The following is a 27,442-nucleotide window of genomic DNA, read 5'->3' on the forward strand; positions in this document are numbered from 1 at the left end:
GACGTGTTCTTTTACAGGAAATATCTACTGGACTGACCAGGGCTTTGATGTGATCGAGGTGGCCAGGCTGAACGGCTCCTTCCGCTATGTTGTCATTTCCCAGGGCTTGGACAAACCCAGAGCCATAGCTGTCCACCCAGTGAAAGGGTAAGGCTCCTCGCCAGAAGATTCATTTTGCTTTCTGTAATAATGCTGCTTTAAGTTACTTGGCGTGTATTCCCAAGCATACTTCTTCCTCTGACTAAAGTTTCAAATACTCCCCTGCTTCTTTGGCTGCAGGTATTTGTTCTGGACTGAGTGGGGTCAGTATCCTCGTATTGAACGCTCACGACTGGATGGCTCCCAGAGGCTGGTCATGGTCAATGCGAGCATAAGCTGGCCAAATGGAATCTCCATTGATTATGAGGTGTGAACAACAACTGACCGCACTTAAAATCTTTCACACACTTGGCTTTATTAATAGAGGGTGTTTCCAACATCTAGTGTGCTAATTTATACTGTTATAGATACTTCCAGAGACTGGACTGTTGATCAGCTGATCTTTAAATGGATGCTCTTTCTTATGCCAAAAAGGTCTTTGTTTATTTTGAATATTAAAGTGGTAAAAATTAAAATACAGTGAGACAACATTCTCATTTGATCATTTCTAATCCATATCTATCCAAAACATTCTTTAGATTTTGAAAGGACTTTCTCTTGGATTCATTTTTTAAATAAAGTTAAAAAAGGATCTTTAAACCTTTTTTATTCTTTGGAGCGTCTTATCCAGTCTGGGAGTTTTATTAAAAGCCTAAAAGCTGTTAGATATTTAAAATTATAATTTAAACATTTCTTAATGTAAATGGTAATAATATTTTAAGAATAATGAGAATTTATTTTTAAATCGGACTCACCTAAATTCACTTGATATTCACTAAAAGCTTACATTACAAACTGGTTATCAGCTAACTGGTTTCCCAAATACAGGTTCAATTGAACTGAAATCTTAGGATTTTGGTCTGTCCTGAATAATCACAGTTGTTGTTTTTTTACTTCCTGTGCTCAGGAGGGTCTGCTTTATTGGTGCGATGCCAGGACAGACAAGATCGAGCGCATCAACCTGGAGACTGGAAAAAACAGGGAGCTGGTTCTGGGCAACAACAACATGGACATGTTTGCTGTATCTGTATTTGAGGAGTACATCTACTGGAGTGACAGGTCAGTCTTTATGTTGTTTTGAACAATACTTCATATTGTAAGAGTGTTCATTTACTGACTGTTTTATTCTTGTTCTGTTTTTTTAGGACCCATGCTAATGGCTCCATTAAGAGAGGCAGCAAAGACAACGCCACAGATGCTGTGCAGCTCAGGACAGGCATCGGTGTACAGCTCAAAGATATTAAAGTCTTCAATAGAGCCAGACAGACAGGTAAAAACAAACACATATTATCATAAGCTTAAAAAAGTTGCTTTTACTGTTGCAAATGTCCTAATAAGATGGCAGCTGCCTAATAATGACAAAATGAATCGCCACCTTTAGCATTTAACCGTGTTCAGTGTTCGTGTAACAGCAATGCTAATAAACTGTGTGACTCTCTCCACAGGCTCGAACGTCTGCAAAAACAACAACGGCGGCTGTGAACAGCTGTGTCTTTTCCGTGGGAATGGGGAGCGCACCTGCGCCTGTGCTCATGGCATGCTGGCAGAGGACAACCAAAGTTGCCGTGACTACGACGGCTACCTGCTGTACTCCGAGCGCACCATCCTGAAAAGCATCCACCTGTCCGACGAGACAAACCTCAACGCGCCCATTAAGCCGTTCGAGGATCCCGATCACATGAAGAATGTCATCGCTCTCAGCTTTGACTACCATGGCGGGGGAGGGAGGGGAGCCAACCGCGTCTTCTTCAGCGACATTCACTTTGGCAACATCCAGCAGATCAATGACGACGGCACAGACCGCAAGATCGTGGTGGAAAGTAAGTGCAGGGTCATCAGATGCATTTCGCGTTTCTGTCAAAGCGTCGGGAAAACCTTACGTTTTGCTGCTTTTAAGACTTCCCCACCTCTGTTGACAAATATTTCTGCTGCGTTGCTCTTTGCTGCCATATTTTTTTAAATCCTCTCCATTAATAATTGAATGTTGTCCCCTCTACGGTGTCAGCAGACACAATACAAGCATCCGGGAGGATCCGGTGTAATGAACACGCAGCTGTAACTCAACCAGTAGAGACTGACATCACTTCAGAGCTGCTACTGCTTGCGCACACCAACACCCACGCCCTGGTTTTTGCTTGTTTCACCACTGAAGAGCCTTTTAAATCCCGCTCTCTTTAAATAATTCAAGAGTGAAGTATCATATTTAAAAGCCCTGGACCAGAGCTGTTCACATCTAACAAGATTCAAAAAATGAATTATTTTGTTAAGTACAGCAGGAGAACAAGGAAGGTGCACAGGGTTTGTGTTTTTACTCATTTTGCATTGAGAACAAGGGTTTGAAGCAGTTTTAAGAAAGACGTCTTACATCGTGTACTGAATGTAGAACTTATTGAGCTCCAAATAAGCTCCAGCTCAGGTTAGAGGAGTGTATTTTATTAACTTTTGACATGATTACATAATCCCATTCTGTCATGTTTTAGAGACGTCTGTTGTCCAAGTTATTAACTAAAATGCACTGTTAATGAAACCAAGACTAGTCCTGTTTCCACATGTGCTAATGGAATAAAGTCAGTCATTGCTGGATGAAAAACGAATGTGGAAAAACATCAAGAAAGTGATCACTTTGGCAATCTGCAGTAAATCTCTTACATCTGGAATTAATTTTATTATATTTAATGTCACTGAGAGTTTCTTATGTAATATTTCAGCCTGTTTGGAGGTATTAACTAGTCTTAATTCCAGATCTCCTTCTGTAAAGTCAGTTTTGGCCTCTCCCTGAGGTACTGTCCTCCTCAAAAGGCCGTACCATGTCTCTGCTCATTGCATAAGGGCAGCCACTCACACAGTTTCTGCACCGTGCCCATTGTCTTCTTCCAAGCTCTAGTAAGTCTCGCCTAAACTTCTGAGACACAAAGCTGTAGAGTACAGGGTTTACCACACCCACTGAGGTTGCCAGCAGCCTGGCCACGATGGCAAATACTTTGTTGCCAGATGAGTCTTTTAAATGTCCTCCAATTAAGGAAAACATGAGGACATAGGAGGGCAGCCACAGGATGGTGAAGACGGCAACCAATAGGGCTGAAGTGTGAGTGACTTGTCTCTGGTAGCGTTCTAGCTGAGAGGCATTCCCCACCTGGCGTGCATATCGAAGAAAACAATAAATCTTTGCATACATCATTATAATGATCCCTAGTGGCAGAGCGAAGCCAAACAGGAAAAGGGCGATGCTGTAGACCAGCTGGCTGAAGTCAGACAGGAAGGCGAAGCACTGCACAACACTGGACACGGTGACTGTGCGAAATGCAAACTGCGGTGCTGCCAGAGCTGAGGCAGGCACCCAGAGCAGAGCTACTGTCAGTTTAATGCGCCTGTGCATTCGCAAGCGGAAGGCCCAGGTGGGGTGTACCACTGTAAGGTAGCGAGTCACAGCCAAAGCTGCCATGGTAAATACGGAGGCAACCGAGCAGGTCACGCCCAGGAAACTGATAGCTTTGCACAGGAAGCCGCCGAAAGGCCAGAAGCCCAGGGTGATAGCGGAGGTGTGGAAGGGCAGGCAGAGTAACAGCAGCAGGTCAGCAGCGCTCAGAACCAGAAGTAGGATGTCTGTGCTGTGTGGGGGCTGGTTCTGTTTCCTCCTCCTCCTAGTAAGAATGATGATGACCAGAGTTTGCCCTATGAGCCCAGTCAACAGAATCAGCCCATCCAAGATGGGGACTAAACATTTAATCAAAACCTCATCTGTTCCAGTCATTTTGCCCAGATTGCTTCTGTTCATCTGCTGCCCCAAACTCTCCATGCAATCCCCGCCGTAAGTCTGCTAAGCAATTAATTTAATATCTTGTTAATGTTAAGCAGCAGAACAGCTTGTTCATGTAGTCTCTGGGTGTTACAGCTGTTGGATCCAGTTTCCAGAGGAAAAAAAGACTCCGCCGAGGCAGTTAGTGGTTTCATGATGATAGTATTAGTTAAGCAGATAAGATCACACTGGTCAGCTGGCTTTCTCACCGACTCACAGGAAAAGGGGAGAAGAAACAGACTTGACTATATCTGGCACTTGCAGAGTCTTTTTCACACTGTGACTCTTATGGTTTCCGAGCCACTTGAAGAAATGTAAATCACTTAACAATGGTTGGATATGGTATTCCCCATTTCTGGGAAAATGGATCAGAAAAATGCACTGTTGTTATCAAGCTTTTCTTTTCCAGAAAACATTAAAGGATGACCTTAAAGGGCGGTCTTTGCAGAGTTGCATTTCCTTAGCTGCATCAGCTCGTCCTTTATAATGTAGTTACTCTGTGGCTGTATTGATTCTTGAAACCAAGCAACAGTGGACGAATCCATCCCAGTAGCTGCTAGTTGGCATTCCTCTCTAAAGGCAGTCAATGCACTTGACTTAAGTATTCCCATCAACCGGAGACTCATTGTCCATGTGAAAGCTCTTCAACCTGTAGACTCCGCCGGAAGAAGAGTTGCTCTGCATCTAATGCGGTGCTAAATCCGTTAAGGAAAAAAAAAAGATGAGGCGTGATGAAAATGAGGGTAACTAACGCTTAGTAATTCTCAGGCGCCACTCGCCCTGCTCTTGTTCTCCCTCGTGAGTGTTTGAAAGACTCTGTTCTGAGAGGTAATCATCTTCCTGTCAGGTTTTCTCTGTTGTTTGCACAGTCAGGGGGTTGAGCTGAATTACCCAGTGGGAGGGTGGGCCCTGGTGATCCTTATTACGTAATCCTGGCTTGAATCAGCTTTACTCATCACTCTTACTTGTTTGTGTGACTGTATTTGGCCCCAAGCTGCTCTTTTGGATTTATTTAAGTCTGTTAACAATGTGTTCAGCCTCAAAATTGTCCTGCATTACTGCTGATTATGGCACTTCGACATTTGTCTATTAAAAGGCAATTAAAGGCTTTCAGCTGAGAGCAAACAGTTATGTAGAGTATCCTTTTTTTTTATTGTCGGCTGTAAGTGGTCATAAATGTGGTTGCTAATGTAACTAAGCAGAGATGAATGCACACCGTGGAGCCTGCAAGGCTGCAGCACGGTATTCTTTTCCATGATGATGTGTGTCGCGTGGGTACCGAGAGGGGGGGGGAAAAAGGAAAAATCGATGCAGGGGGAAGCTGCTTTGTCTTTACCCTGGCCTTTATCCCTAAAGTGACTCAACCTGTCCCAGTTGCAATTTTCTTCCCAGAACAAGAGTTCAGAGCTTGAATGAGAGTATCCACATGAAGCTGTGTTTGTATGTGCAGGCGGGTCGCCATAAAATGACACGATGAGACAGACTCTTTAAACTCTGTCCAAGAACAACAGCTGTGACGCACACTCGGTTCTCGGTTATGGCATCACTTCCATTTTACTGTTCCCTGTTTCAGTGGCCGCTGCTTCCCCTCTATCTCAATCTTCGTCCATGTTTCACAGTTTATTAGATGATGCATGTGGATGGGGAAACCTTAAAAGCTCCACTTCCTCTTTAGTCTCATAGGTGCTCCGTGGTAACACCCTGACAGTGATTTATGATGTGTTGAATTCTCTGTAAAACTCCCACTAATGCCTCTAAGAGGTGATATTTTTTTAGTGTAATCTAAAGCATTTGTTAAGCCTTTTACTTCTCAAAGTGTTGGCCCGACACCAGGAAAGAACTCAAATCTGAAAAATCATATATTATATTTCCTATCACAGATGTTGGGTCAGTTGAGGGCCTGGCATACCATCGCGGCTGGGATACACTCTACTGGACCAGTTATACAACGTCCACCATCACTCGCCACACTGTGGACCAGAGCCGTTCTGTGGCCTACAACCGCAACACCGTAGTCACCATGTCTGGAGAAGACCACCCTCGAGCCTTTGTGTTGGACGAGTGTCAAGAGTGAGTCATTAATATTGAAATTTGCTGCTCTGCACTAAATCAGGGCCCAGTTCCAATACAATTATTCTTTTTCTCTTAAGCACTGGATTTATTTTTGGCTCAGTCAAGTGTAACTTTCTTTTTCTTTTACCAAGACGTTTTGGGAGCTCCCACTGCTCTTAATTCTTGTTTTCTGTTTGTTCCCACCGTAGTCTCATGTTCTGGACAAACTGGAATGAGCAGGCTCCGAGCATTATGAGGGCCTCTTTGAACGGAGCCAACGTGATCGTGATCATCGGCAGCGACATTAAAACTCCCAACGGCCTGGCCATAGATCACCGCGCCGAGAAACTCTACTTCTCTGACGCCACGCTGGACAAGATCGAGCGCTGTGAATATGATGGAAGCAACCGTTACGTAAGGCAGCGCTTTCCTTTTTGTTTGTTGTTTTTTGAACTTTCCCTAAAACATGGACTTGCGCCTCGTGTTTATGGAATTACACCTGCTGTTTTTTATGCCTCAGGTGCTGCTGAAAAACGAGCCCGTCCATCCGTTCGGTCTCGCTGTGTACGGAGATTACATCTTCTGGACTGACTGGGTGAGGAGGGCTGTCCTCAGAGCTGACAAGTACACTGGAGGAGACATGAAAGTGCTGCGTGCTGACATCCCTCAGCAACCAATGGGCATCGTTGCTGTAGCTAATGACACCAACAGCTGTGAGTATCACCACTGCTGCAATTTGGCCCCATTGCCATCAGGTCAACATTTTAATTTGCCCAGTAATTTGATTTATGTTTATATAACTGCAAAATGAATGAAATTCGGCTGTAGTTTGTTTAGTGTATGACACTGTGGCAGGTATCATGTTTACTGTCTGCATTATACCTGCATGTGCACACGTTGCCAGGCTGCTAACACTTAGCTGTAAGTGGAGGTATACAGAGCTGCTGCCATGTATATAATAAAAACCCAACTTCCACAGGCTTTTAAATATTGCCAAGCTAGAGAGTTCATGCAAATGTTCATAACTGCAAGAAATCTAATATCAGCATGCTTGTCAGTCATTCGACGTGCAGTTTAAAGAGCTTCTAAAAAAATTCCTCAGGTGAATTTTCTCCTTGCCGAACAAACAACGGAGGTTGCCAGGACCTGTGCCTGCCTACGTCCGACGGCCGGGTCAACTGCAGCTGCCGTGGAGACCGGCAACTCCTCGAAGACAACACCTGTTCTCGTAAGAAAGAGGAAGAATTAAACTTCATAACGTTGCCGTCTTCATCAGAATGGATAAATGTTTCTGAATTCAAACGTTTCTCCCTCACCAGCCCTGAACGTATCATGCGGAAGTGTCGATGGCTTTGAGTGCGGGAATGGTGATTGCATCAACTACAGTCTGACCTGTGACGGCATGGCCCACTGCAAGGACAAGTCTGATGAGAAGCAGTCCTATTGTGGTGAGTTTTTACAGAGCAGTTAGGTGGTGAATTTCAGTTAATGAATAAGTAGCTGCAAGAGATGTTTAAAAAAAAAAAACCCTCTGTGCCTGAGCTAAGTCAGCTGGTCCTCCTTCACAGCCAATCGACTATGTAAGAAAGGCTACAGGCGCTGCATGAACGGCCGCTGCATTGGTCACCACTTCTGGTGTGATGGCACAGATGACTGTGGTGATCATTCAGATGAACTGCCCTGCAACAGTAAGTGGTTTGTTTCCAAAGTAGCAGCTGCACAAAGGATAACAGTCTAAACATTCTCATAGTTTGAATAGTGTCGACATTTTTCATGACACCTCTGTTCTGCCTGCATGTTTAAGGAAATCATAAAATGTGCTTAACGGAGAGTTTGTGTGTGGTTTTGAGGATGTATTTTCTCTCCACTTGTCATTTGTGAAACTGCTGTATGTGCTTGCAGTGACACTTTGCAAAGCAGGAGAGTTCCAGTGCAAAGATGGAAGCTGCATCTCCAACTACAGCCGCTGTGACCAGGTGGTCAACTGCGAGGATGCAAGCGATGAAATGAACTGCCGTATGTAACTGCCACGATTTTCAACAATATTTCTTCTTCTTTTTCACAAGTGCACTTCTTAATCAGTATATTAATATAGACTTGACTATATACTTCAGTGCAATTCGTGTGAAACGGTCTAAGATTTATTTTGCAGAATTTAAAGGGCAGCTCCTGAAACTTGTTCCTGTTTTTTCTCAGAACCCACTGATTGCTCCCGTTTTTTCCGGCTTGGAGTTAAAGGAGCCTCTTTCCAAAGCTGTGAGAAAACCACTCTGTGTTATCTGCCCTCGTGGGTGTGTGACGGCAACAATGACTGTGGTGACTTTTCTGATGAAAGAAACTGTCCAGGTAAGTGTTATCTTTCACTACCAAAAGACATTCAGCTTTTCTGAACCTACCAGAGGTTCTTGATTATGTTTTCTTTTTTTCTCTGTTGTGTTGCAGATAAGAGGAAGCTTAAATGTCCAGTCAACTTCTTTGCTTGCCCCAGCGGTCGGTGCATTCCTATGAGTTGGACCTGCGATAAAGAGAATGACTGTGAGAACGGGGCTGATGAGACACACTGTGGTCAGTCTTCTGCGAAGTTGTCCTCTAATACCCCTATCTTTATCTTGAAAACACACAAATCATAGCAAAAAGAAAACGAAAAGAAAGCCAGACTGTTTTTCTTTGGGCTTCCCACTGCAGATGGAAAAACACAGCTTAAATGTAATAATGACTGTAAAATGCTCCCCACCCTCTCTTGCAGACAAGTTTTGTACATCCACCCAGTTTGAATGCGGGAACCATCGCTGCATTTCCAGCCACTGGGTGTGTGACGGCTCCGACGACTGCGGCGATGGTTCTGATGAGGACCAGAACTGCAGTATGTGACATTTTTCTCGCTACTTCTCTTCTCACATTCAAAGGAGACCTTAAACTCCATGACAATTCCTGACGTCCTATCCATGTATGACTTCTACATGATGTCGTTACAGAATCCAAAACCTGCAGTCCTGAGGCTTTCCAGTGTCCAGGCTCCCATATGTGTGTGCCGCAGCGCTGGAAGTGTGATGGAGACAACGACTGTCCTGATGGAGCTGATGAGAGTGTGAAGGCTGGCTGCAGTGAGTGACACAGTTAGCAGATTGAAGAAAAAGTGCAGAGAAGCGATACAGTTCCCCATGCATTAAAAACAAATGTTTCCATCTGCTTCCAGTGTACACCAACAACACGTGTGATCCTGAAAACGAGTTCATGTGCCAGAACAGGCAGTGCATCCCCAAGCACTTTGTGTGCGATCATGACTTTGATTGTGTCGATAAGTCGGACGAATCCCTCGAATGTGGTGAGCTTTCAATCCTGGAAGCTTATTTAGCCTTTTGCTTGAAAATGAATGTTGTTTTTTGCTAAACCACCAACTAAAATTGAGATTAATAACAAATGCGTTTTGATGTAGAATATCCGCCGTGCGGTCCCGATGAGTTCCGCTGCGCCAATGGCCGCTGCCTTAACCAGAAGAAGTGGGAGTGCGACGGAGAGTTTGACTGTCAGGATCGTTCCGACGAAGCTCCCAAGAACCCTCGCTGCACAGACTCTGGTATTCATTTCCTCTCTTTCGCTACATCTTTTATTTCTCTGCCAGCATAATAAGGTGTGAATCATATGTTAAATTTCTTGCTCATAAAGACGTAGCCACATCCCGCTTCACACTCTGATATAACCTGCTATTTGTCTATGATTTCAGAGAGGACGTGCAATGACTCAGCTTTCATGTGCCATAATAAAAAATGCTTGAATGAGACACTGCTGTGCGACCGCAACGACGACTGTGGTGATGGCTCCGATGAACTCAACTGCTTCATCAACGAGTGTCTCAACAGCAAGCTGAGCGGCTGCACACAGCTCTGTGATGACCTCAAGATCGGCTTCAAGGTAACTAATTCATTGTTTGTTGTCAAAAACAAATATCATGACTAATGAAATTATTGCACAGGCTTCATTGGGCCAAAAAGTTTTACTAAAATTCATGGAGTCAACACAGGAAAAACAATGTGTATGCCAGTAACGATGAGTCAACGAGGAGCTGATTTTAAAAGGTTGGGATCCACTCACTTCAGGCACGCAGTTATGCAAGACGAAAAAACATGTTTTGCCTCGTCCTTGAAAGTAGGAGGCCAGTCCTGGAACAGGTTGAACTCTGCGTGAACTCCTGTGTCTGTGGTGGCGAGGTTGTGGTCAGGGCTTAATTTGAAAATGATAAGATTTTGTTCACCTCAAGAATCCTGGTCTGGGATTTCAGAAGTATTGCAAACTGACTAATTATGATTGCACAAAACTTAATTGTATATATTGAAACTTTGCCATCAGAGACTTTTCACAAATGTGGCTTCCTCTGTGTATTCTGGATGGCAGAGCAGAATTTGTGTGTGTGTTCTTTCGAAACATAGATGTGTTTATTGGAAGTGACAGTTACAACGATTCCGACTAGTAATGAATACGTGTTCTAACCGTTCCTTATGCTGCGATGATGTTCATGCCATATTTATTTTAAACACATATTAATGTCAGCTTATCCTTTACCCCCGTACTCTGTTGGAAGACGACTTTGCAAATGAGATTTGCAGCTATTTACGCAGCACTTTTGACAGCAGCAGCTGGATTTCTTTTTCAGAAAGTGAGCAGAAATAAAGCTTTTGGTGAAGGTAAAGCGCACATGTCTGTGGCCGATTGAGAGCTGATTGAGACACGCTGGCACGCCTTTGTAACCGGTCCAGGCTAAATGTGAGAAGCGGCCAGATCCGTAGGCTGTGAGATTTTGACACATCTCCTGTGCTTTTGGCACCTTCAGTGCAGGTGTCATCCTGGTTTCCAGCTGAAGCGTGATGGGAAGACATGTGTGGATATAGATGAGTGCACAACCACCTACCCCTGTTCCCAACGTTGTATCAACACACACGGCAGCTTCCACTGTCTCTGCGTCGACGGCTTTGAGCTCAGCCCCAATGACCCCACTGTTTGCAAGTCCACATCGGGTAAGGCACACATACGTGAGTTTCAGTGCGTCTTCACAGCAAATGCACGCCTAAAGCAGTAAAGTACGTTTTCTATGTGATGTATGCGTGTAGATGAAGAGCCCTACTTGATCTTTGCCAATCGGTACTACCTGAGAAAACTGAACCTGGATGGTACCAACTACACTCTTATAAAGCAGGTAAGACACACAGATGACAGTTTAAAGAAACATTCAGTGTTTTTCTTCTGTGTTTTTCATTTTTAATATTGCTCCTTCCTTTTCCCCCCCTCAGGGTCTTAATAATGCAGTAGCACTGGACTTCCACTATGCAGAGCAGATGATCTACTGGACGGATGTGACCACTCAGGGCAGCATGATTCGACGCATGCATATGAACGGCAGCAACATGGAGGTGAGTGAGAACATCTGAAATCCTTTCGTTTTGATTTAATAGTCGAGCAATATTTATTGTGGAATGCTGGATTATTGATGCAGCGAACCCGTGAGTCCCTGATTGGGAACTACATCATCATCATCTTACGTATTGATTGATAAACCTGGCAGGTTTTGCACCGAACCTCTCTGAGTAATCCCGATGGCTTGGCGGTAGACTGGGTCGGTGGAAACCTGTACTGGTGCGACAAAGGCCGAGACACCATTGAGGTGTCAAAACTTAATGGGGCTTACCGAACGGTGCTGGTCAACAGTGGCCTGAGGGAACCTCGTGCAGTGGCTTTGGATGTACGCTATGGGTGAGAAGTTACACTGCAGATCAGCACCAGCTACACTCACTGTTTATATAATTTAAATGTATAATTTCCTAATTATTTCTCATCTTAAGCTGATTTAGATTTGAATGTACAACTGTAATTTCAAGATTGTCTTTCTCCAATCTTAGTTATCTTTACTGGTCTGACTGGGGTGACAGCCCTCACATTGGGAGAATTGGGATGGATGGCACTAACAGAAGTGTCATCATAGAGGATAAGATCACCTGGCCCAATGGATTAACCCTGGACTTCATCAATGACCGTATATACTGGGCTGATGCCAGGGAGGACTACATTGAGTTTGCCAGCCTGGATGGCAAGAACAGACACACAGGTAAACAGACCAGTAAACACATTCACTTTTTTAAACTGTTTGACTGGTGGTGCCATATCTTCTAAAGTTCTGAGATTTCAATTGTTTGTTTTTGATTGTTGTATCTGTCTGAAGAAACACCGGCTCTGAACCCACTCGTCATTTCTTTGTATTCTGCTTCTTGTAATTTTTCAGAGTTGTCTTGAAAGTAAATATACAAACTCAATTTTTGTTTCCAGACGTGTTTGCATGTTTCAATAAATCACAGCATTTATTTCCAGTTTTCCCTCAAAGAAATACGGGTTGTTTCAAGACTTTTGGAAAGTACAGCATGTGAGAGTCAAAATACTCTCATCTTTAGTGCCTTTTTTTTGTCAAAGACTAATTATGTAAAACCTCTCAGTAACAGGCAGCAGTGTGCTATTAAGTGTCACAGTTTCTGTCCATGAACTGATTTAATCTTTTAAATAAATGTGTCAGGGAGCTGAGGAGCTTTAAGTGGTTTATAGATCATAACTCATTTAACAGGATAAACCGTTTATGACAAGACCATAGTGGTGATTAAAGAGGGGTTAGGTTTTCCTGTGAGGAAATTTTGCAGGTTCACATGGAGTTGAAATCTGAGTGACTTTCTTCCGTACACACACACACACACACACACACACACACACACACACACACACACACACACACACACACACACACACACACTTGAGAGACACCAGGCATGAGCAGGCAGGTTACATGGCTGTCTGCTATTCTGGAGTCCTGCAACTCAAGTCCAGAAGACACAAACTGTGAATAGGACAGATTGTTCTGGTAGGAGAGGCCTCTGAGCGTGTGCGATATCTGCATAGGGCTCAGTTGTTTAGTACATGTACTACAATAGCTGGAATTGTTAAACGGCTTAGCATGCAGGAATTCTGGAGTGCATTGGTCATCTGCATTAATACTTCCCACATTTTATAAGTTGTGCTTAAAACTTATAGATAGCATAGGGATAGAATCCTTTTTTCTTTGTTTAGGCATATGCATTAAATTATGGGATAGTTTACAACTTACAGAATAGACTTCCAGCAGAGTGTTGTGCTTCATGAACATTTTTGATCTATCAAGATGAATTGAAGCTATTTGGCATTAAGAAGTCATCATAAAATGTCACTGACTTCTTTCAGCTCAGCGCTCTAGATTTAATGCATCCTATAAATTATTATTCACCCATCCCTGGATACACATATGCCATAAAACACCAGTGTGCCTCTGTGTGTCTTTGTGCAACAAGACTTGGCCTGTTTGAATTGAGATAAGAATGGATCAAAGGGCAATTAATGTTAATCTCACCAATACCTCAGCTCAACTTGATGCTATAAAAACCGCTATTACATCACAACGTCAGTCGTTTAAGGTGCATTATTCTTTAAAGTCAGCGCTGAAGCTACGGTCTCTCGCCGTCGAGGTATTTTGAACTTGTGCCACACACACAGCATTTGCAAATTTGTCAGCATGTGATGCATTGCTATGGTGTGCTTCCATAACACACAAACACTGAGAGTGAGAATAAAACGTATTATACAAGAGCAGGAAAAGTGGTTAATAGTGTAACACCTAATGAGGTGTAGAACCTATTATATAACACAGAGATATGGTGCATGTCCGCGCCCCACCCTGCCTCAGTTTGCCATTAACAGTGCAGGATTTTATCAAAGGTTTCTCTTTGCAAAACAGCAACACAGGAGCAGCAAGAGCTTCACATTCTGAATATGTTGACATATTCACATGTATATTTGAGATACAAAAAACATTCACGTATTTTTTTGGTGACTGTATTATATGTTGTTTTAAGGCATTTCCTCCAATCAGCCTACTGAAGGCTGCAGTAGGAAACATCCAGAGTGATTTGTCTTCAAATATAGAGTGCGATTTGTTTATTCTTGTGTATCCTCACAGTTCTCAGCCAAGACATCCCTCACATATTTGCCATGACACTGTTTGAAGAATACATCTACTGGACCGACTGGGAAACAAAGTCCATCAACAGAGCTCATAAGACTCTGGGTACCAACAAGACGACCCTGATCAGCACCCTGCACCGACCCATGGACATCCACATTTACCATCCTTACCGCCAACCTCCGGGTAGGAGGAGTAAATGTGGTCTTTTGAACAAGTTTACAGTCTTAGTGCGCAAACTGTTTACTGCTGTTAAGTAACATTTCAGTATTGATTTAGTTTCTGTCTGTGTTGTAATAACTTATTTTCAGTATATTCAAATATATTCCCTACATTAATTCAGATCTAAAACCTAAGGGTTGGGGGTGGAAAAATAAGTGAACCATGTGGTGAAAACATTTTCCCTCTTTTTATCTTTTCCAGTGCTCAACCACCCGTGCCAGATAAACAACGGTGGCTGCAGTAATCTCTGCCTCCTTTCTCCTGGTGGGGGTTATAAGTGTGCCTGTCCCACCAACTTCTATCTGGCAAACGATCAGCGCACTTGCATGTCCAACTGCACAGCCAGCCAGGTAATGATGTAAACATCATTAATGGAAAAATGGCCCATTGATAACTGGCTTTTCATATCTCAGTTCCCCGCTGTGGCCTATTTGATAAACTACTCATGCCTGGTCATTGCTTATTGACAGTTGGCTGGCTGCCCGGTGATACAATACCTAGCTTACGCTTTTGTCAACGACAAATGAGCCAGTGAAGCCCTGATGTAATGCCCTATCATCACTTTGATTCACTTCTCTTCCTGTTGCAGTTTGTGTGCAAGAATGACAAATGCATTCCTTTCTGGTGGAAATGTGACACAGAAGATGACTGTGGAGATCGTTCAGATGAGCCAGAAAACTGCCGTAAGTCTTTGAAGAAGATAATTAGGACGTGATGGAGTATGGCAGTCATCTAGCATGCTTTATGCATGCTATACCTTTTGATCTCACCTTAGCCCACAATTTAACAGTGAAATGTTTGTCGGTATGATCTTGAAACACCGCGTGACTTCTACTTCTTCCACGACAGCCGAATTCAATTGCAGACCAGGGCAGTTTCAGTGTGGCACAGGCATCTGCACCAACCCTGCATACATCTGTGATGGAGACAACGACTGCCAGGATAATTCAGACGAGGCCAACTGTGGTATGTGCCTGTTTTTTTGTAATATATGTTCATTTATGTACAAAAATTGTCACTGTTTTATTTGAAATTTTCACAAGAGGACCCAGTATAAGACAGAACAGGGACTGACAGGAAAAACAAGAAATTTTGATAAATAGATAACGTGGAGCAGCAGGAGTCTAAAATCAACATTGACAAAAGGAGAGAACAAGAGAAAGTCTGGAACATGAGGGAGTTGAGATCATGTGATGATTTGACAAAGACTCACACTTTATACACACGAGGCACATGTGAAGTCAGTGAAAAATAAAGAAAGCTACATGAGGAACCAACCTTCAGAATTTAACAGCAAATAAACTGGAAAAAATTACCTTAATGTTATTTGCTCATTAATTTTTAATCTCTTTCTTATCTCACCGCAGACATTCATGTTTGCCTGCCCAGCCAGTTCAAATGTTCCCACCCCAGCCGCTGCATTCCAGGCATCTTCCGCTGTAACGGCCAGGTCAACTGTGGAGAAGGCGAGGATGAGAAGGACTGCCGTGAGTATACCTACGTTTTCAGGGTTTTTTTTCCCCCCTTCTTCTCTCTCTTTTACTCCACACTTACTGCAAACCTGTTATTCCCCCCCATCTCCACCCCACAGCTGAAGTCACATGTGCGCCCACTCAGTTCCAGTGTGCCATCACCAAACGCTGCATACCTCGTGTCTGGGTGTGCGACCGTGACAACGATTGTGTGGACGGATCAGATGAGCCCGCCAATTGCAGTAGGACTCGCACTTTACTCTGCATGTTGTTTATTCTGAGTCATCCTAATTAGCTTTAAGTGTAACTGCCCCCCATATGTTTCCCTTTGCAGCCCAGATGACCTGTGGTGTGGACGAGTTCCGATGCAAAGACTCTGGCCGCTGCATTCCCGCTCGCTGGAAGTGTGACGGCGAGGATGACTGCGGCGATGCATCAGATGAACCGAAAGAGGAGTGTGGTAAATATTGTGTTTTCTTTTTTAAGTAAAAATTCTCTCTCTATTTTTTTCTCTTTTTTTGATTTCATTGGCAATAATAATTTTGTGTCTTGGACAGCTGAGAGGACGTGTGAGCCATACCAGTTCAGATGTAAGAACAACCGCTGTGTGCCGGGCCGCTGGCAGTGTGACTATGACAATGACTGCGGGGACAACTCTGATGAAGACAACTGCAGTAAGTATCACTTTGAGCTTGGAAACAGTCCCTCCATATGTCATTTTACCTTGTCCACTGTCATTTACACTCATGCCCGTGTCTTTTTCACTGGTAACAGTCACTTTGCACCTTTTTAACTCTTAACTGCTACAGCGTTTGTTTGGTGCTAATTCATTGCCCATTTCTCATCTGATTATTTGTTTCATTTCATACTGTCCTGTTGGCATGAGCCAGAGGTAAGTTACTTCATCTCCATAAGAGAACCACTCCCATTTTGAGCACCTCTCTGTATCTGTTATTAAATAGTGTCTTCATTCACTGTCCCTCTGACCTGTGAGAGTCTGCAAGCTGAGCTCTGTACAGATTTCATCGTCAGTGCTAATTGGCTATCGCAGCAAATATAACCACAGAAAGCCAACAGTTATAAAACCAGTTATATTGACAATAAATTGTAATAAAACAGCTCCTTTCACTCTCTCACATTAGTGTCTATAGTCATCCTCATGTAATTGTTACACTCTTTGTCTTGTGCTGAAGGGTAAAACGGCCATAGCTCACCGCAACTGTGCTCATGTTGTCAGTGACACAAGCCTTGTGTTCTTCTGTAGTGCCTCGACAGTGTTCAGAAAGCGAGTTTGCCTGCACCAACGGCCGTTGCATTGCTGGGAGGTGGAAGTGCGATGGAGACCATGACTGTGCGGACGGATCTGATGAGGTTGGATCTGTTGAAATTGTTTGGAAAAGAAAAAAATCCTTTTTGCACTTCCTGTTATGTCTGTGTTTATGATGGACTATGATGTTTCTTTAGCATGGCTGTGATCTGAAGTGTGACCAGGACCAGTTCTCGTGTAAGAATGGACACTGTATTCCGATCCGCTGGCGGTGTGATGCTGATCCTGACTGCATGGACGGCAGCGATGAGGAAAACTGTGGCAGTGCTGGTAAGCATATTTCTGTGGGTGTGTCATTTTTAAGAGAAAAGTAGATCCCAGATGCCTTAAAGCTGACTCGCAACAAATGAGCTTGTATCAGGTTTTACACGAGCACATACTGGTAGTAAAAATCAGTTTCTTCCTGCAGCTGGCCGTCACTGCCCTCTGGATGAGTTCCAGTGTAACAACACTCTGTGCAAGCCCCTCGCCTGGAAGTGTGATGGAGAGGATGACTGTGGGGACAACTCTGATGAGAAACCCGAAGAATGCAGTGAGTTTTGCCGTCTTGCTGATCAAAATCATGTTGAATTCCTATTGCATTTTTTTCTTCTCACCTATTTTTCTTTCCTCTTCCCTTCTCTTTCCGTCCAACTCTTAGGGAAGTTCCAGTGTCCGCCGACAAGAGCGTTCCGCTGCCAAAATGACCGTGTGTGTCTGCAAGTGTCAAGGAGGTGTGACGGCGTTAATAATTGTGGAGACAACAGCGATGAACTGAACTGCCGTAAGTTAGGAAGTTGTTCTGGTTATAAAATCTCCTACTTCCTCATCTTTGACTGAGGAGATGCTGACTTATGTCTGCGTTTTTGTCAACAGAGGCTCCTCCATCTGTTCCCATGTGTGAGAAAGACGAGTTCTTGTGCTCCAATGGCAGATGCATCAGCTCCAGTCTGCGCTGTAACTTCTTTAATGATTGCGAAGACTATGGCTCTGATGAGATCAACTGCAAAACGGGTAGATCTTCACTCACTTCTGCATAACTGACCATGGACCTAAGGTCTGAAAGTTTTACCCTTTAAATCCACAGGCTTATCTTTCACTTGTGTTTTTTGTCCTATAGACACAAAGCTAAACGACTGTCGGAGTAACACAACTCAGTGTGGTGATGGAGATGAGGCCCACTGTGTCACCAATGGCACAGACTCCTTCTGCTCCTGCAAACCAGGCTTCCAAAAGATAGGACACCACACCTGTGGAGGTACACGCAGAAAGTGCATCATGACAGCTCTTAACCCTCAATGTAGAGGGTAAGGGCTGGGCAATATTTTTACATTTCATGTGACTTTCTTTTTCTTTTCTCATATTTTTAAGATAAGAACGAGTGTCTGCAGTTTGGAGTCTGTTCCCACATCTGCAATAACACCAAAGGCTCCTACAAATGCAGCTGCCACAAGTACTTCACCAGGATAAATGACACCTGCAAGGCTGACAGTAAATGCGCTGCTTATTTTATTAAGTATTTTATCAAGTCTTGTAATAATTGTTCACTTCAAGGTGAGCGTCACTGCAACGGTTTCTCTCTTTCCTTCCAGACATGAACAGCAGTCGGCAGATTCTATACATCGCTGACGACAATGAAATCCGAAGCCTTGACCCCGGCATGCCCAACTGGCGCTATGAGCAGACCTTCCAGGGTGATGCCAGTGTGCGCATTGATGCGATGGACCTGCACGTCAAGACCAACCGCATCTTCTGGACCAACTGGCACACGGGGCGCATCTCCTCCTACGAGCTTCCAGGATCATCCTCATTGTCATCTTCTAGCATCAACAACCTGCAGGTAATGCTGGTCAAATAATGCAAAATCTCTAGAGCACCAATATACACGCCATCATTCAAACACCTCAACTTTGTGCTTTTATCCAGATCAAAGACCTGAAGATGCCCCGTGGTATTGCTGTGGACTGGGTGGCTGGTAACCTGTACTGGACTGACTCAGGCCGAGATGTAATTGAAGTGGCTCAGTTGTCAGGCCAGCATTCCAAGACCCTCATCTACGGCATGATAGACGAGCCTTATGCCATTGTAGTGAATCCACAGAGAGGGTAAATGGATCATTCTTTTAAGGATTTCTTTTTCTGTTGTCTTATATTTTGCACATATGTGTTCTGACTCTGGATTTTTTATTAGTACCATGTACTGGGCAGACTGGGGCAACCACCCTAAAATTGAGACGGCCGCCATGGACGGCACTCTAAGACAAACACTCGTCCAGGAGAACATCCAGTGGCCGACAGGTAAGTACTGCTCCGAGTCTGAATTTATTTGAATCCAGATACGCATAATTATTCATCCACACAGTGTAACATTCTCATTAAGGCTCTCTAATTGTGCCTCTGCAGGCTTAGCTGTGGACTACTTCAATGAGCGTCTTTACTGGGCAGATGCTAAACTATCAGTCATCGGCAGTGTTCGTCTGGATGGCTCTGACCCTATCGTTGCTGTCTCTGGCATCAAAAACAGTTGAGTTTATTCTGCAACTTTCCAGACTACATGCAAGTTTGCTAATGTGACATTAACACTATTTTGCACTTTTTTCCCCTCTAGATTTGCTCCATCCATTCAGCATAGATATCTTTGAGGACTACATTTATGGGGTCACATATATTAACAACTTTGTCTTCCGGGTCAACAAGTTTGGTAAAGGCCCTATGGAGAATCTCACCACAGGCATCAACCATGCTACAGACATAGTCCTGTATCACCGTTACAAGCAGCCAGAGAGTGAGTATCAAACATATTGCTGGTTGATTTGTCCAAGGATTTTTCTTCACACATAGTCTGCTTCAGTCTTAATTTAAAATGGACACCACACACCTTGTTTTGATGCACGCTTTATGGATTTTCTCACTGGTCATGTTTCTCTCTGCACCAGTGACTAACCCGTGTGACAGAAAGAAGTGTGAGTGGCTGTGTCTCCTCAGCCCCAGTGGGCCGGTGTGCACCTGCCCTAACAACTACGTTGCAGACAACGGCACATGTGCGGAGAGACCAAACCCCACCCAGTCACCGTTCTGTATGTACACTACATAAACAAGTGGCTTCCCTTCTAGCAAGGTTAACATGTACACACTAAATTCAAAGTGCCGTGTCCTTTGACAGCCCCGCCCTCAGTTCCGTGCGATATCCAGTGTCAGAACGGTGGGAGCTGCTTCTTCAACGACCGTCAGGTGGCAAAGTGTCGCTGCCAGCCCAGCTACATAGGCGAGAGATGTGAAATCAACCAATGCAGGGACTACTGTAAGAACGGAGGCACCTGCACTGCTTCTCATGCCGGTGAGAGATTCAATTCAAGGTTTATCATACGGCACCAAAGCACAACAATGGTCGCCTCAAGGCATTTTTATACTGTGTGGTAAAGACGCCACAGTCTAAGCCAATGATGACTCCGGAGATGGTAATGTTGGTCTGTCTGATTTGTGTTATTCAGGACAAAGTATCTCAACAGGTTTTGCATGAAATAACATCAACATTTACATTTCTCATACCCAGAGGAGAAACTCTCCTTTGGAAGAGCTGTTTTTTCTTCTTCTTGTGCCACAGTGAATTTGGCCAAACTATTGAATTGCTTGCCATAAAGTTTCTTCTAGACCTTAATAACACAATCCTTTGACATTATCCTTCTTCAGGCTAAAAAAAAAAAAATTTCAGTTGATCCAGTGCTTTGGCTGACGATCATCAGCCTGAGCTGTACCCTGAGTTTACTGCTGATTAGCAAACGTTACTGTGCTAATCAGGTTGAATTTGACGTGCCAAGGCTTTTGATCACAGGAAAGAAGCTTTTTTCCCGCCCCTATTCCAAGAATTGTTTAAATCATTAAAAAAAATCCACTCTTTTGATGTCTGTCTTCAGTACTCATTAGTGATAGCAATTACAGGCTGCAGCAGAAGGCATGAATTCCACATATTTCCAAACCTTTGTCTCACTGGCACTTCACTGGTTCTGTCATGTGTGCAAACCAGTGGAATTTCTAGTTTAAGAAACCTGAGAAGGAACTGAGTCAGCAGTTTTGGTTGTGTTTTTGTCAAATGTTAAATGAAATGTAATACTTAAAATTTCAGTTTTATTCAACATTTATATCTTTATATATTTTAATTGTGTATTCTAGGGTTGCCAACTTGCAGATGTCCTAAAGGCTTCACAGGGCCAAACTGCAATCGCCACACTTGTCAGGACAACTGCCTGAATGGAGGCACGTGCTTGGTCAGTAGAGGCAACCAGCCAACCTGCAGTTGCCTGCCAGAGTACCTGGGAGACCAGTGTCAGTACAGTAAGTAAAAGCACCTGAGGATGTTTCTGTTTCTTTAATAGATTGCTAAGCAGGGTATTTTGCATCAACAGTATGTGACCCTCTTCTCTTTCTTTGCTGTCTTAAGGTAAATGTGAAGGCTTCTGCGAGAATGGTGGAACCTGCTTACAGACCTCCAACGGCACCAAACTTTGTCTGTGCCCCACCAAGTACGTCGGGCACCAGTGTGAGCTGGACAAATGTCAGTTCTGCGGAACGGGCAAATGTTTGACGTCAGCCTCAGGGGAGGTTTCCTGCAGGTGAGTATCGTGTGGGACGTGGTTACTGTGCTACATCGATTAGACTTGGATTTGTAAATATTTGCTGGCTTTTATTTTGAACTGCCAGAATATTCTTCACCCAAGGTCACCCAGCAATCTGTGGATTTTGTGCTTCCTAACAGTGCACAGCATGGAATATATCATTCTGAAATCGTGGGAATCATTATTATTATTGTTATTCTGCTGCATTAGGATCTTCTTTAATATTTTTTTCCTGTATGTTTGAAGCTGTCCAAATGGTCAGATCCAACCCAGCTGCTATACCTGTTCAAACTACTGCGCACATGGACAGTGTTCAGTAGACAATCGCACACTGCTGCCACAGTGCACGTAAGATCCCAGTAGACATTAACAGGCATATATATAATATTTTATTGTTTTAATGTCCGCTTAGCACACTTACCCACATATCCACTGTGTACCTCTATAACCAGGTGTGCTGTTGGATGGAGGGGATACAGATGTGATATCACAGCTCCTATAGAGTCTTCTAGTGGTAGTAAGTCAGCCACTCCCTGACCAAATCAAAGTTTGTTCATAGAACATGCACTTTGGTCCTATTTGCTTATCATTATTTGTTCACTCATAGGTACTGCGTCAATCATCGTCCCAGTGCTGCTGCTGCTGTTGCTGGCATTGCTGGTGGTTGGTGCCATCTTGTGGTACAAGCAGAGAATGCGTGGGTGAGTACTAGTTCGGGACGCTTTTTCATCTTTAAAAAATTCAAACTCCATTTGTCATCTGGTCCTCACCGTTCTGGTCTTTCTTTCTCTCTTACCTTTTGATAACCATCTATTTCCCTGTCTCCCAGGTCTCTATGCCCGGGCAAATCTCGTTCTCAGTGCTCGCGGTAACTTGATAGGGTTACATAATTCACCTGTTGACCCCCAATTCCTCTCCTCTCCTTTCCCTAAAATACAGTCAGACTGCCTTTGCTATGCTTTTGTCTATCCTTTTGTCCATTCTGTCGTTCAGTGCCGAAATCTTTCCATTGTCCTCGCTTGCCATCTTCTGTTTGGCTTCCATGGGGTTTCCCACCCAACAACACAGGGGGCCTACTCACTCTGGAATAGCTCTGGTGATGCACGAGTAGTTGAACTTTTGACGTCCTCCCATTGTCCTCCATGCCTTTCCCTGTTTACATTTGTAAATATTAGGCTCAGGCAATGTGCTTGCAGAGTAAAATGTATAACTGTGCATCTCTGAAAAATGTTTATATGCTTGCAAACAGCCGAATATTTGCAATCTAATCCAGCATTCTCCGCAATGGACATGCTGCAGTATATTCGATAGGTTTGATCAAATGGCCTTTTGACACAAAAGCTCATTTGAAAACCTTTGATATATGTTGTCTTGTTCTTGTCAATTGTACATAGCCAGTGCTGAGTGAATTTATGATATGGGTTTATGATAAGACACCTTTTAGTCACTCTAGCTTTCTTCTGAGGTTAGCACATCAATTCTTTTAAACAAGGGTCTGAATCTGCTTCTAAGATAATTGTTGATCTGTTTCTCTGCAGTGCCAAGGGCTTCCAGCACCACCGAATGACCAACGGGGCCATGAATGTTGAGATTGGAAACCCTGCCTATAAGATCTATGAAGGAGATCCTGATGATGATGCTGGGGAACTTCTGGACTCCGACTTTGCTTTAGACCCAGACAAGGTAACAAAGCTTAAAAAAGCAGTTTCATTACAAAATATCTGAAAATGCCTGGTAGTGGCTAACCATGCAGATATTTCCACATTTATGAGTCCTTTTGTGAGTTTTTTTTTTTTTTTTTAATGAATTGGTTTTGGTTGTGGAGTCATTATAGACAGTAAATAGACCCTTCTTTGTGATCTAAAGAACACTGGATGAAAGTAGCTGGGTTTCTCAATATATTCCTGTCCTTTGGACGTCTAGTGAAAAACAGTTTTCTGTCTTGACTGATCTGTAATCACTTTTCTACATTTATATCCAGTTTTTTGCCATCGAGATCACCACAGTCCAAATGCAAAAGCTTTAAAGCAAGACTTAGGAAACCAGTGGGTGTCGTTATGGTATTTACTTCTGGCATCTGTAATGAATTTTGGAATGAATATTGTTAGAATTATGTGAATCATATACTTTAGTTCTGATGAGTGGCTCCATAGTCTCATGGTTTACACGTTGTGGCTCGAGTGGTTTGTATACAGATCAATGCTTGGGCAAGATACTGAACCCTGAGTTACCTCTGTGTGTGTGAATGCATTCAGCAGATAAAAGCACAAGGCACTATATAAATACCATTTCTTTTACATTCACCTAAGAAGTGAAAAAATCTCCAGTTTAATCCCAGCTGGAGACAAAAATCCCTTGGGGGTGTCAGGAACGGAAATCCACTGTGAATAAGGGGAGCAGCTGAATAAAGCTTTTATGCTGGAGCCCTCATGGTCACTATATTCAAACACTTTTCACCACAATCATAAAACATCAAATGAGGAATTGTCCATAAAGTCCTGAGTGCTTAAAAAGAAGTTGCAAGTTCTTCACTGGAAATACACCTACTGGTTTGTTGGGGGCAGATGATTAGTGCCCAGACTTTCAGAAACAAATAACCAAACACAGAAAACATAACAAACCACAAATGTCTGCCAGGGTTTCAGCACTGAGCTGGGAAACATCTTGTTATTTATGCGAGCTGAGCCTATTTGAATAAGAAAAATACTGCTTCTTTCACAATATACCAAATCTTTTCATTTCTTTTGCCTGAGTCACTGAGAAATTTTCTTCACTCCGCAGCCCACCAACTTCACGAACCCAGTGTATGCCACCCTGTACATGGGTGCCCACAACAGCCGCAATTCTCTGGCGAGCACTGATGAAAAGAAGGAGCTCCTCTCCCAGGTTGACGAGGACATGAGCGACCCCCTGGCATAGACCTCGGCATGGACTGAACTCTGCCAACATTGCCCTGCCTCGCCCAACCTAGAGCCAGCGAGCTCTCTCAATTTATGCCTTTACCAACTGAAAAGAAAAGCAACAAAAAAACATAAAAACGAGAACACTGTATAAAATGTATAAAATGAAGAACTACTTTTTTTAAGTGATTGCAGTATTATATTTTGTTCTTTGACAAAAAGGAAAACAAATCCTCTGGTGACGGAAAAGAAACCATTTTATAGACATTTTATCCAGTTCTTTTTCATTTTGCTCACTTCCTCACAACTTCTCTCTCTCTCACACACACACACACACACACACACACACACACACACACACACACACACACACACACACACACACACACACACAGCTTTCTCACGCATTCAGCCACTACCTCTGTGCAAATGTAAAAGATACAAATGGCAGTGGAACAATTTTAATTTTTTTATTTTTGTATAAATTGTGTAGGGGAAAAGAGAAAAAAACCATTTTTGTTCCATCCTAGAAAATGTTGCCAAGTCTTCGTTGTTCATGAAAGAGAGGAGATGCGTCAGTGCTCACCACGAATGCTTCCTGGATGCTGGTTCACATTTTGTGTATATGTATGTTTGCTACTGGAGGTCTTAGAGGGAAAGGCGAGGTGATGTTTAACTGCACGTGTATGCACAAGAGACTCGGCATCTGATCTGTTGTTGCAAAGAGCTACATTCAAGTGATTGTCTTTTACCTCCTTGCACAGACTAAAGTTACATATATATATATATTATAAATATATATATTTCCATATATATGAACCTATTAACAAAGTGTCTTGAAAATATACCCAGGAATACAAACATCAGTAACAAATAGCAGTCTGTACTTTTTAATGTTTTTCTTTTGTTTTTTTTAAGTCATTGTATAATTGACATACTTTGTGTCACCGATGAATGAATCATGGCAGTGTGTTAGTGTGCGCTGGATGAAGATGATTGTAATTAAGTCCACATTCCAGGATGAAAAAGCCTGGGATGATATCCGTGGCCTTGGATTAGCCTACTGCAGGACACCCTGGACAGGAGCTGGGGCTTTGTTCTGAAACTCTTCTGGAGTAGAGACAAGCTTCTGTGAATTTCCGGTCATCCTCTAAAAAAAAAAAAGAACCTGCGACCAGTAATTAGCCGAGAACGGTTGCTTTCAACTTTTGTTCCTCGTCTTTTGATTGTAAACATACTTTCAGGAAAGGCCAGGGAGACCGTCTGATGGTACGTACTTCTGTGGGAGGTTGGATTTTTTTTTTTCTTTCCTTCACTGTATGTAATTACATGGACATGTAATTTAGGTTAATGCTCATTGTTAAGTGCATTCTCAGGAAGGAGACTGATCGGCTTCCTGATAAGCATTCCTTTCTCCATTCCTTTGCTTTGCTGCTAACCATCCGGATTTTTAGTCTGGGAAGTGTGGCTCTATGTCTCACTGCTCACCGTATTGCTTTTAATCACCTCAGCTTGTCAGCCATACCTACCATATCACTGCATGGTGCTCACACACACACAGACACACTTAACCAAGAGGAAACTCTGGCTTTAGTCCTCAAATGTTAACAGTATTCATCACATTTTTTCTTTAAATTCTGTTTTTTTTTCTTGCTTATTTGCTTTTAACATCCTGCTCTGTTAAATCGCCATGTAAGTTGGAACAATCATATTTCATTTGGAGAATTTCTTTAACTGGCAAAAACCCACGTTTGTGGTTCTGATTGTTTTGTTATAATTCGATTTCTTTTTGATATAAGGAATTAAATGGATTTTTATAGTAGAAATGTACGATGGCCGTGTCTGTCATTTGGAAAGATGGAGAGGAGAAGCAGTCTACTTCATACTTCAGTACATTAGGAAATAGCCTCACTTATCATTAAAGAATGAAGAAATAAAACACAAACATGTAGAAAGCACTTGTTTGGATGTTGCTTAATCTGGAAAGGCTTCTGAATTGTAATGAAAGTCTTTGGTCTTGTTACATAAATCATCATATTTATTAAACAGGAAGTGTTGTCTTTCAGTCAACAGACAATCCCAAGAATAGCTTTTTCTTAAAAAAAAAAGTATGTTTCTTTTGATTTCAGTACACACAAGAATAGTGTTTTATACAATCTTGAGCCAAATTTAAGTAGTGTTAAGATGTATTGCTCCCTTTGTGCCAATGTCATGCAAGTCTCTAAAGCTGTTAGGAGGAATAATCTGTATTAAAACGGATAAGAAAAAGAAGCTTTAAATGCACTTCATCCTTCATCTGTTAATAATACATTTAGAGCAGGCTAACCAAACAGCAAGTGTGCCTTTGAAACAGTAGTCCACCTGGAGTCTCCTTCATGCGTCTGTCACCTCCTAACTGTCACGCACGGTGTGACAGGAAGTGTTATCAAGGCACGTAATATTCTGTTTTTAACCACCACTTGGTCAAGGCACAAAACTCTGGGGACTCTCGTGTCAGCTGTTCTGATGTACTAGAGGTAAAAAGGAACTAACATACCTTTAAGCTTTTTTTGTGCCTTCAACTTGCATATTGTTGTCAGGATTATAAGGCTAATGTTATATTACAAGGCGGTAAAAAATACAATCTTTACCAAGTGAAAGATGTAAAATAAACAAATTATGGCTGACTGACGAGAAATAACACAAAAAGGCACTTCTTAAGCGGAACATCAAACTTTGGATTAATTTGGTTTGTCTAGCTTGACAAGAAGAACCAGTACAGTGATGGTCTTTGCTCCCAGATACAATCAAAATAAACAATATTAAGTCTGATTGAAGGCGTCTCGAAGACTTGGCGTAACGCTGCGAAACAGTCCACGAATGTCTGTTATAACATCGCACCTCCTCTGTTATTTGCAGGAGGCTTTTGCAGGTGTCTT

General features: G+C 42.9%; 2 protein-coding genes across 3 annotated transcripts in view; one reads left to right on the forward strand and one right to left on the reverse strand.

The window, feature by feature from the left end:
* LOC147304794 (low-density lipoprotein receptor-related protein 1-like) overlaps nt 1-26,354 on the forward strand; it is a 79,431-nt gene extending 53,077 nt beyond the window's left edge. Inside the window, exons 37-90 of one of the 2 annotated variants that reach the window (XM_086278903.1) lie at nt 18-147; nt 280-406; nt 1,046-1,197; nt 1,284-1,408; nt 1,584-1,958; nt 5,815-6,004; nt 6,196-6,400; nt 6,507-6,699; nt 7,089-7,214; nt 7,306-7,434; nt 7,555-7,674; nt 7,889-8,002; nt 8,183-8,332; nt 8,429-8,551; nt 8,733-8,849; nt 8,962-9,090; nt 9,183-9,311; nt 9,423-9,563; nt 9,711-9,898; nt 10,815-10,998; nt 11,092-11,177; nt 11,272-11,391; nt 11,544-11,731; nt 11,878-12,083; nt 14,010-14,198; nt 14,436-14,584; nt 14,824-14,917; nt 15,084-15,200; nt 15,602-15,721; nt 15,826-15,948; nt 16,041-16,166; nt 16,264-16,380; nt 16,971-17,077; nt 17,171-17,303; nt 17,443-17,565; nt 17,674-17,796; nt 17,889-18,026; nt 18,133-18,270; nt 18,384-18,503; nt 18,605-18,852; nt 18,939-19,117; nt 19,203-19,309; nt 19,415-19,534; nt 19,620-19,796; nt 19,948-20,088; nt 20,175-20,348; nt 21,182-21,343; nt 21,450-21,621; nt 21,871-21,972; nt 22,077-22,141; nt 22,232-22,325; nt 22,454-22,492; nt 23,163-23,307; nt 24,406-26,354. In XM_086278903.1, coding sequence (XP_086135029.1) covers nt 18-147; nt 280-406; nt 1,046-1,197; nt 1,284-1,408; nt 1,584-1,958; nt 5,815-6,004; nt 6,196-6,400; nt 6,507-6,699; nt 7,089-7,214; nt 7,306-7,434; nt 7,555-7,674; nt 7,889-8,002; nt 8,183-8,332; nt 8,429-8,551; nt 8,733-8,849; nt 8,962-9,090; nt 9,183-9,311; nt 9,423-9,563; nt 9,711-9,898; nt 10,815-10,998; nt 11,092-11,177; nt 11,272-11,391; nt 11,544-11,731; nt 11,878-12,083; nt 14,010-14,198; nt 14,436-14,584; nt 14,824-14,917; nt 15,084-15,200; nt 15,602-15,721; nt 15,826-15,948; nt 16,041-16,166; nt 16,264-16,380; nt 16,971-17,077; nt 17,171-17,303; nt 17,443-17,565; nt 17,674-17,796; nt 17,889-18,026; nt 18,133-18,270; nt 18,384-18,503; nt 18,605-18,852; nt 18,939-19,117; nt 19,203-19,309; nt 19,415-19,534; nt 19,620-19,796; nt 19,948-20,088; nt 20,175-20,348; nt 21,182-21,343; nt 21,450-21,621; nt 21,871-21,972; nt 22,077-22,141; nt 22,232-22,325; nt 22,454-22,492; nt 23,163-23,307; nt 24,406-24,543 — 7,727 coding nt within the window. In that variant the 3' untranslated portion in view covers nt 24,544-26,354. The remainder of the gene's footprint in view (nt 1-17; nt 148-279; nt 407-1,045; nt 1,198-1,283; nt 1,409-1,583; nt 1,959-5,814; nt 6,005-6,195; nt 6,401-6,506; nt 6,700-7,088; nt 7,215-7,305; nt 7,435-7,554; nt 7,675-7,888; nt 8,003-8,182; nt 8,333-8,428; nt 8,552-8,732; nt 8,850-8,961; nt 9,091-9,182; nt 9,312-9,422; nt 9,564-9,710; nt 9,899-10,814; nt 10,999-11,091; nt 11,178-11,271; nt 11,392-11,543; nt 11,732-11,877; nt 12,084-14,009; nt 14,199-14,435; nt 14,585-14,823; nt 14,918-15,083; nt 15,201-15,601; nt 15,722-15,825; nt 15,949-16,040; nt 16,167-16,263; nt 16,381-16,970; nt 17,078-17,170; nt 17,304-17,442; nt 17,566-17,673; nt 17,797-17,888; nt 18,027-18,132; nt 18,271-18,383; nt 18,504-18,604; nt 18,853-18,938; nt 19,118-19,202; nt 19,310-19,414; nt 19,535-19,619; nt 19,797-19,947; nt 20,089-20,174; nt 20,349-21,181; nt 21,344-21,449; nt 21,622-21,870; nt 21,973-22,076; nt 22,142-22,231; nt 22,326-22,453; nt 22,493-23,162; nt 23,308-24,405) is intronic. The other variant, XM_086278904.1, reaches the window with a different exon arrangement.
* Nucleotides 2,566-4,781, reverse strand: LOC147304795 (galanin receptor type 1). The gene has a single exon (XM_086278912.1). The coding sequence runs from the start codon at nt 3,932-3,934 to the stop codon at nt 2,897-2,899; it is 1,038 nt and encodes a 345-aa protein (XP_086135038.1). The 5' UTR covers nt 3,935-4,781; the 3' UTR covers nt 2,566-2,896.
* Nucleotides 26,355-27,442: the final 1,088 nt, after the last annotated feature.

This window comes from Aulonocara sp. 'chitande type north' Nkhata Bay, linkage group LG20, assembly GCF_057382095.1.
Source record: "Aulonocara sp. 'chitande type north' Nkhata Bay isolate Kocher_YH1m ecotype deep benthic linkage group LG20, A_spYH_male_GT1.1, whole genome shotgun sequence".
Lineage (NCBI taxonomy): Eukaryota > Metazoa > Chordata > Actinopteri > Cichliformes > Cichlidae > Aulonocara > Aulonocara sp. 'chitande type north' Nkhata Bay.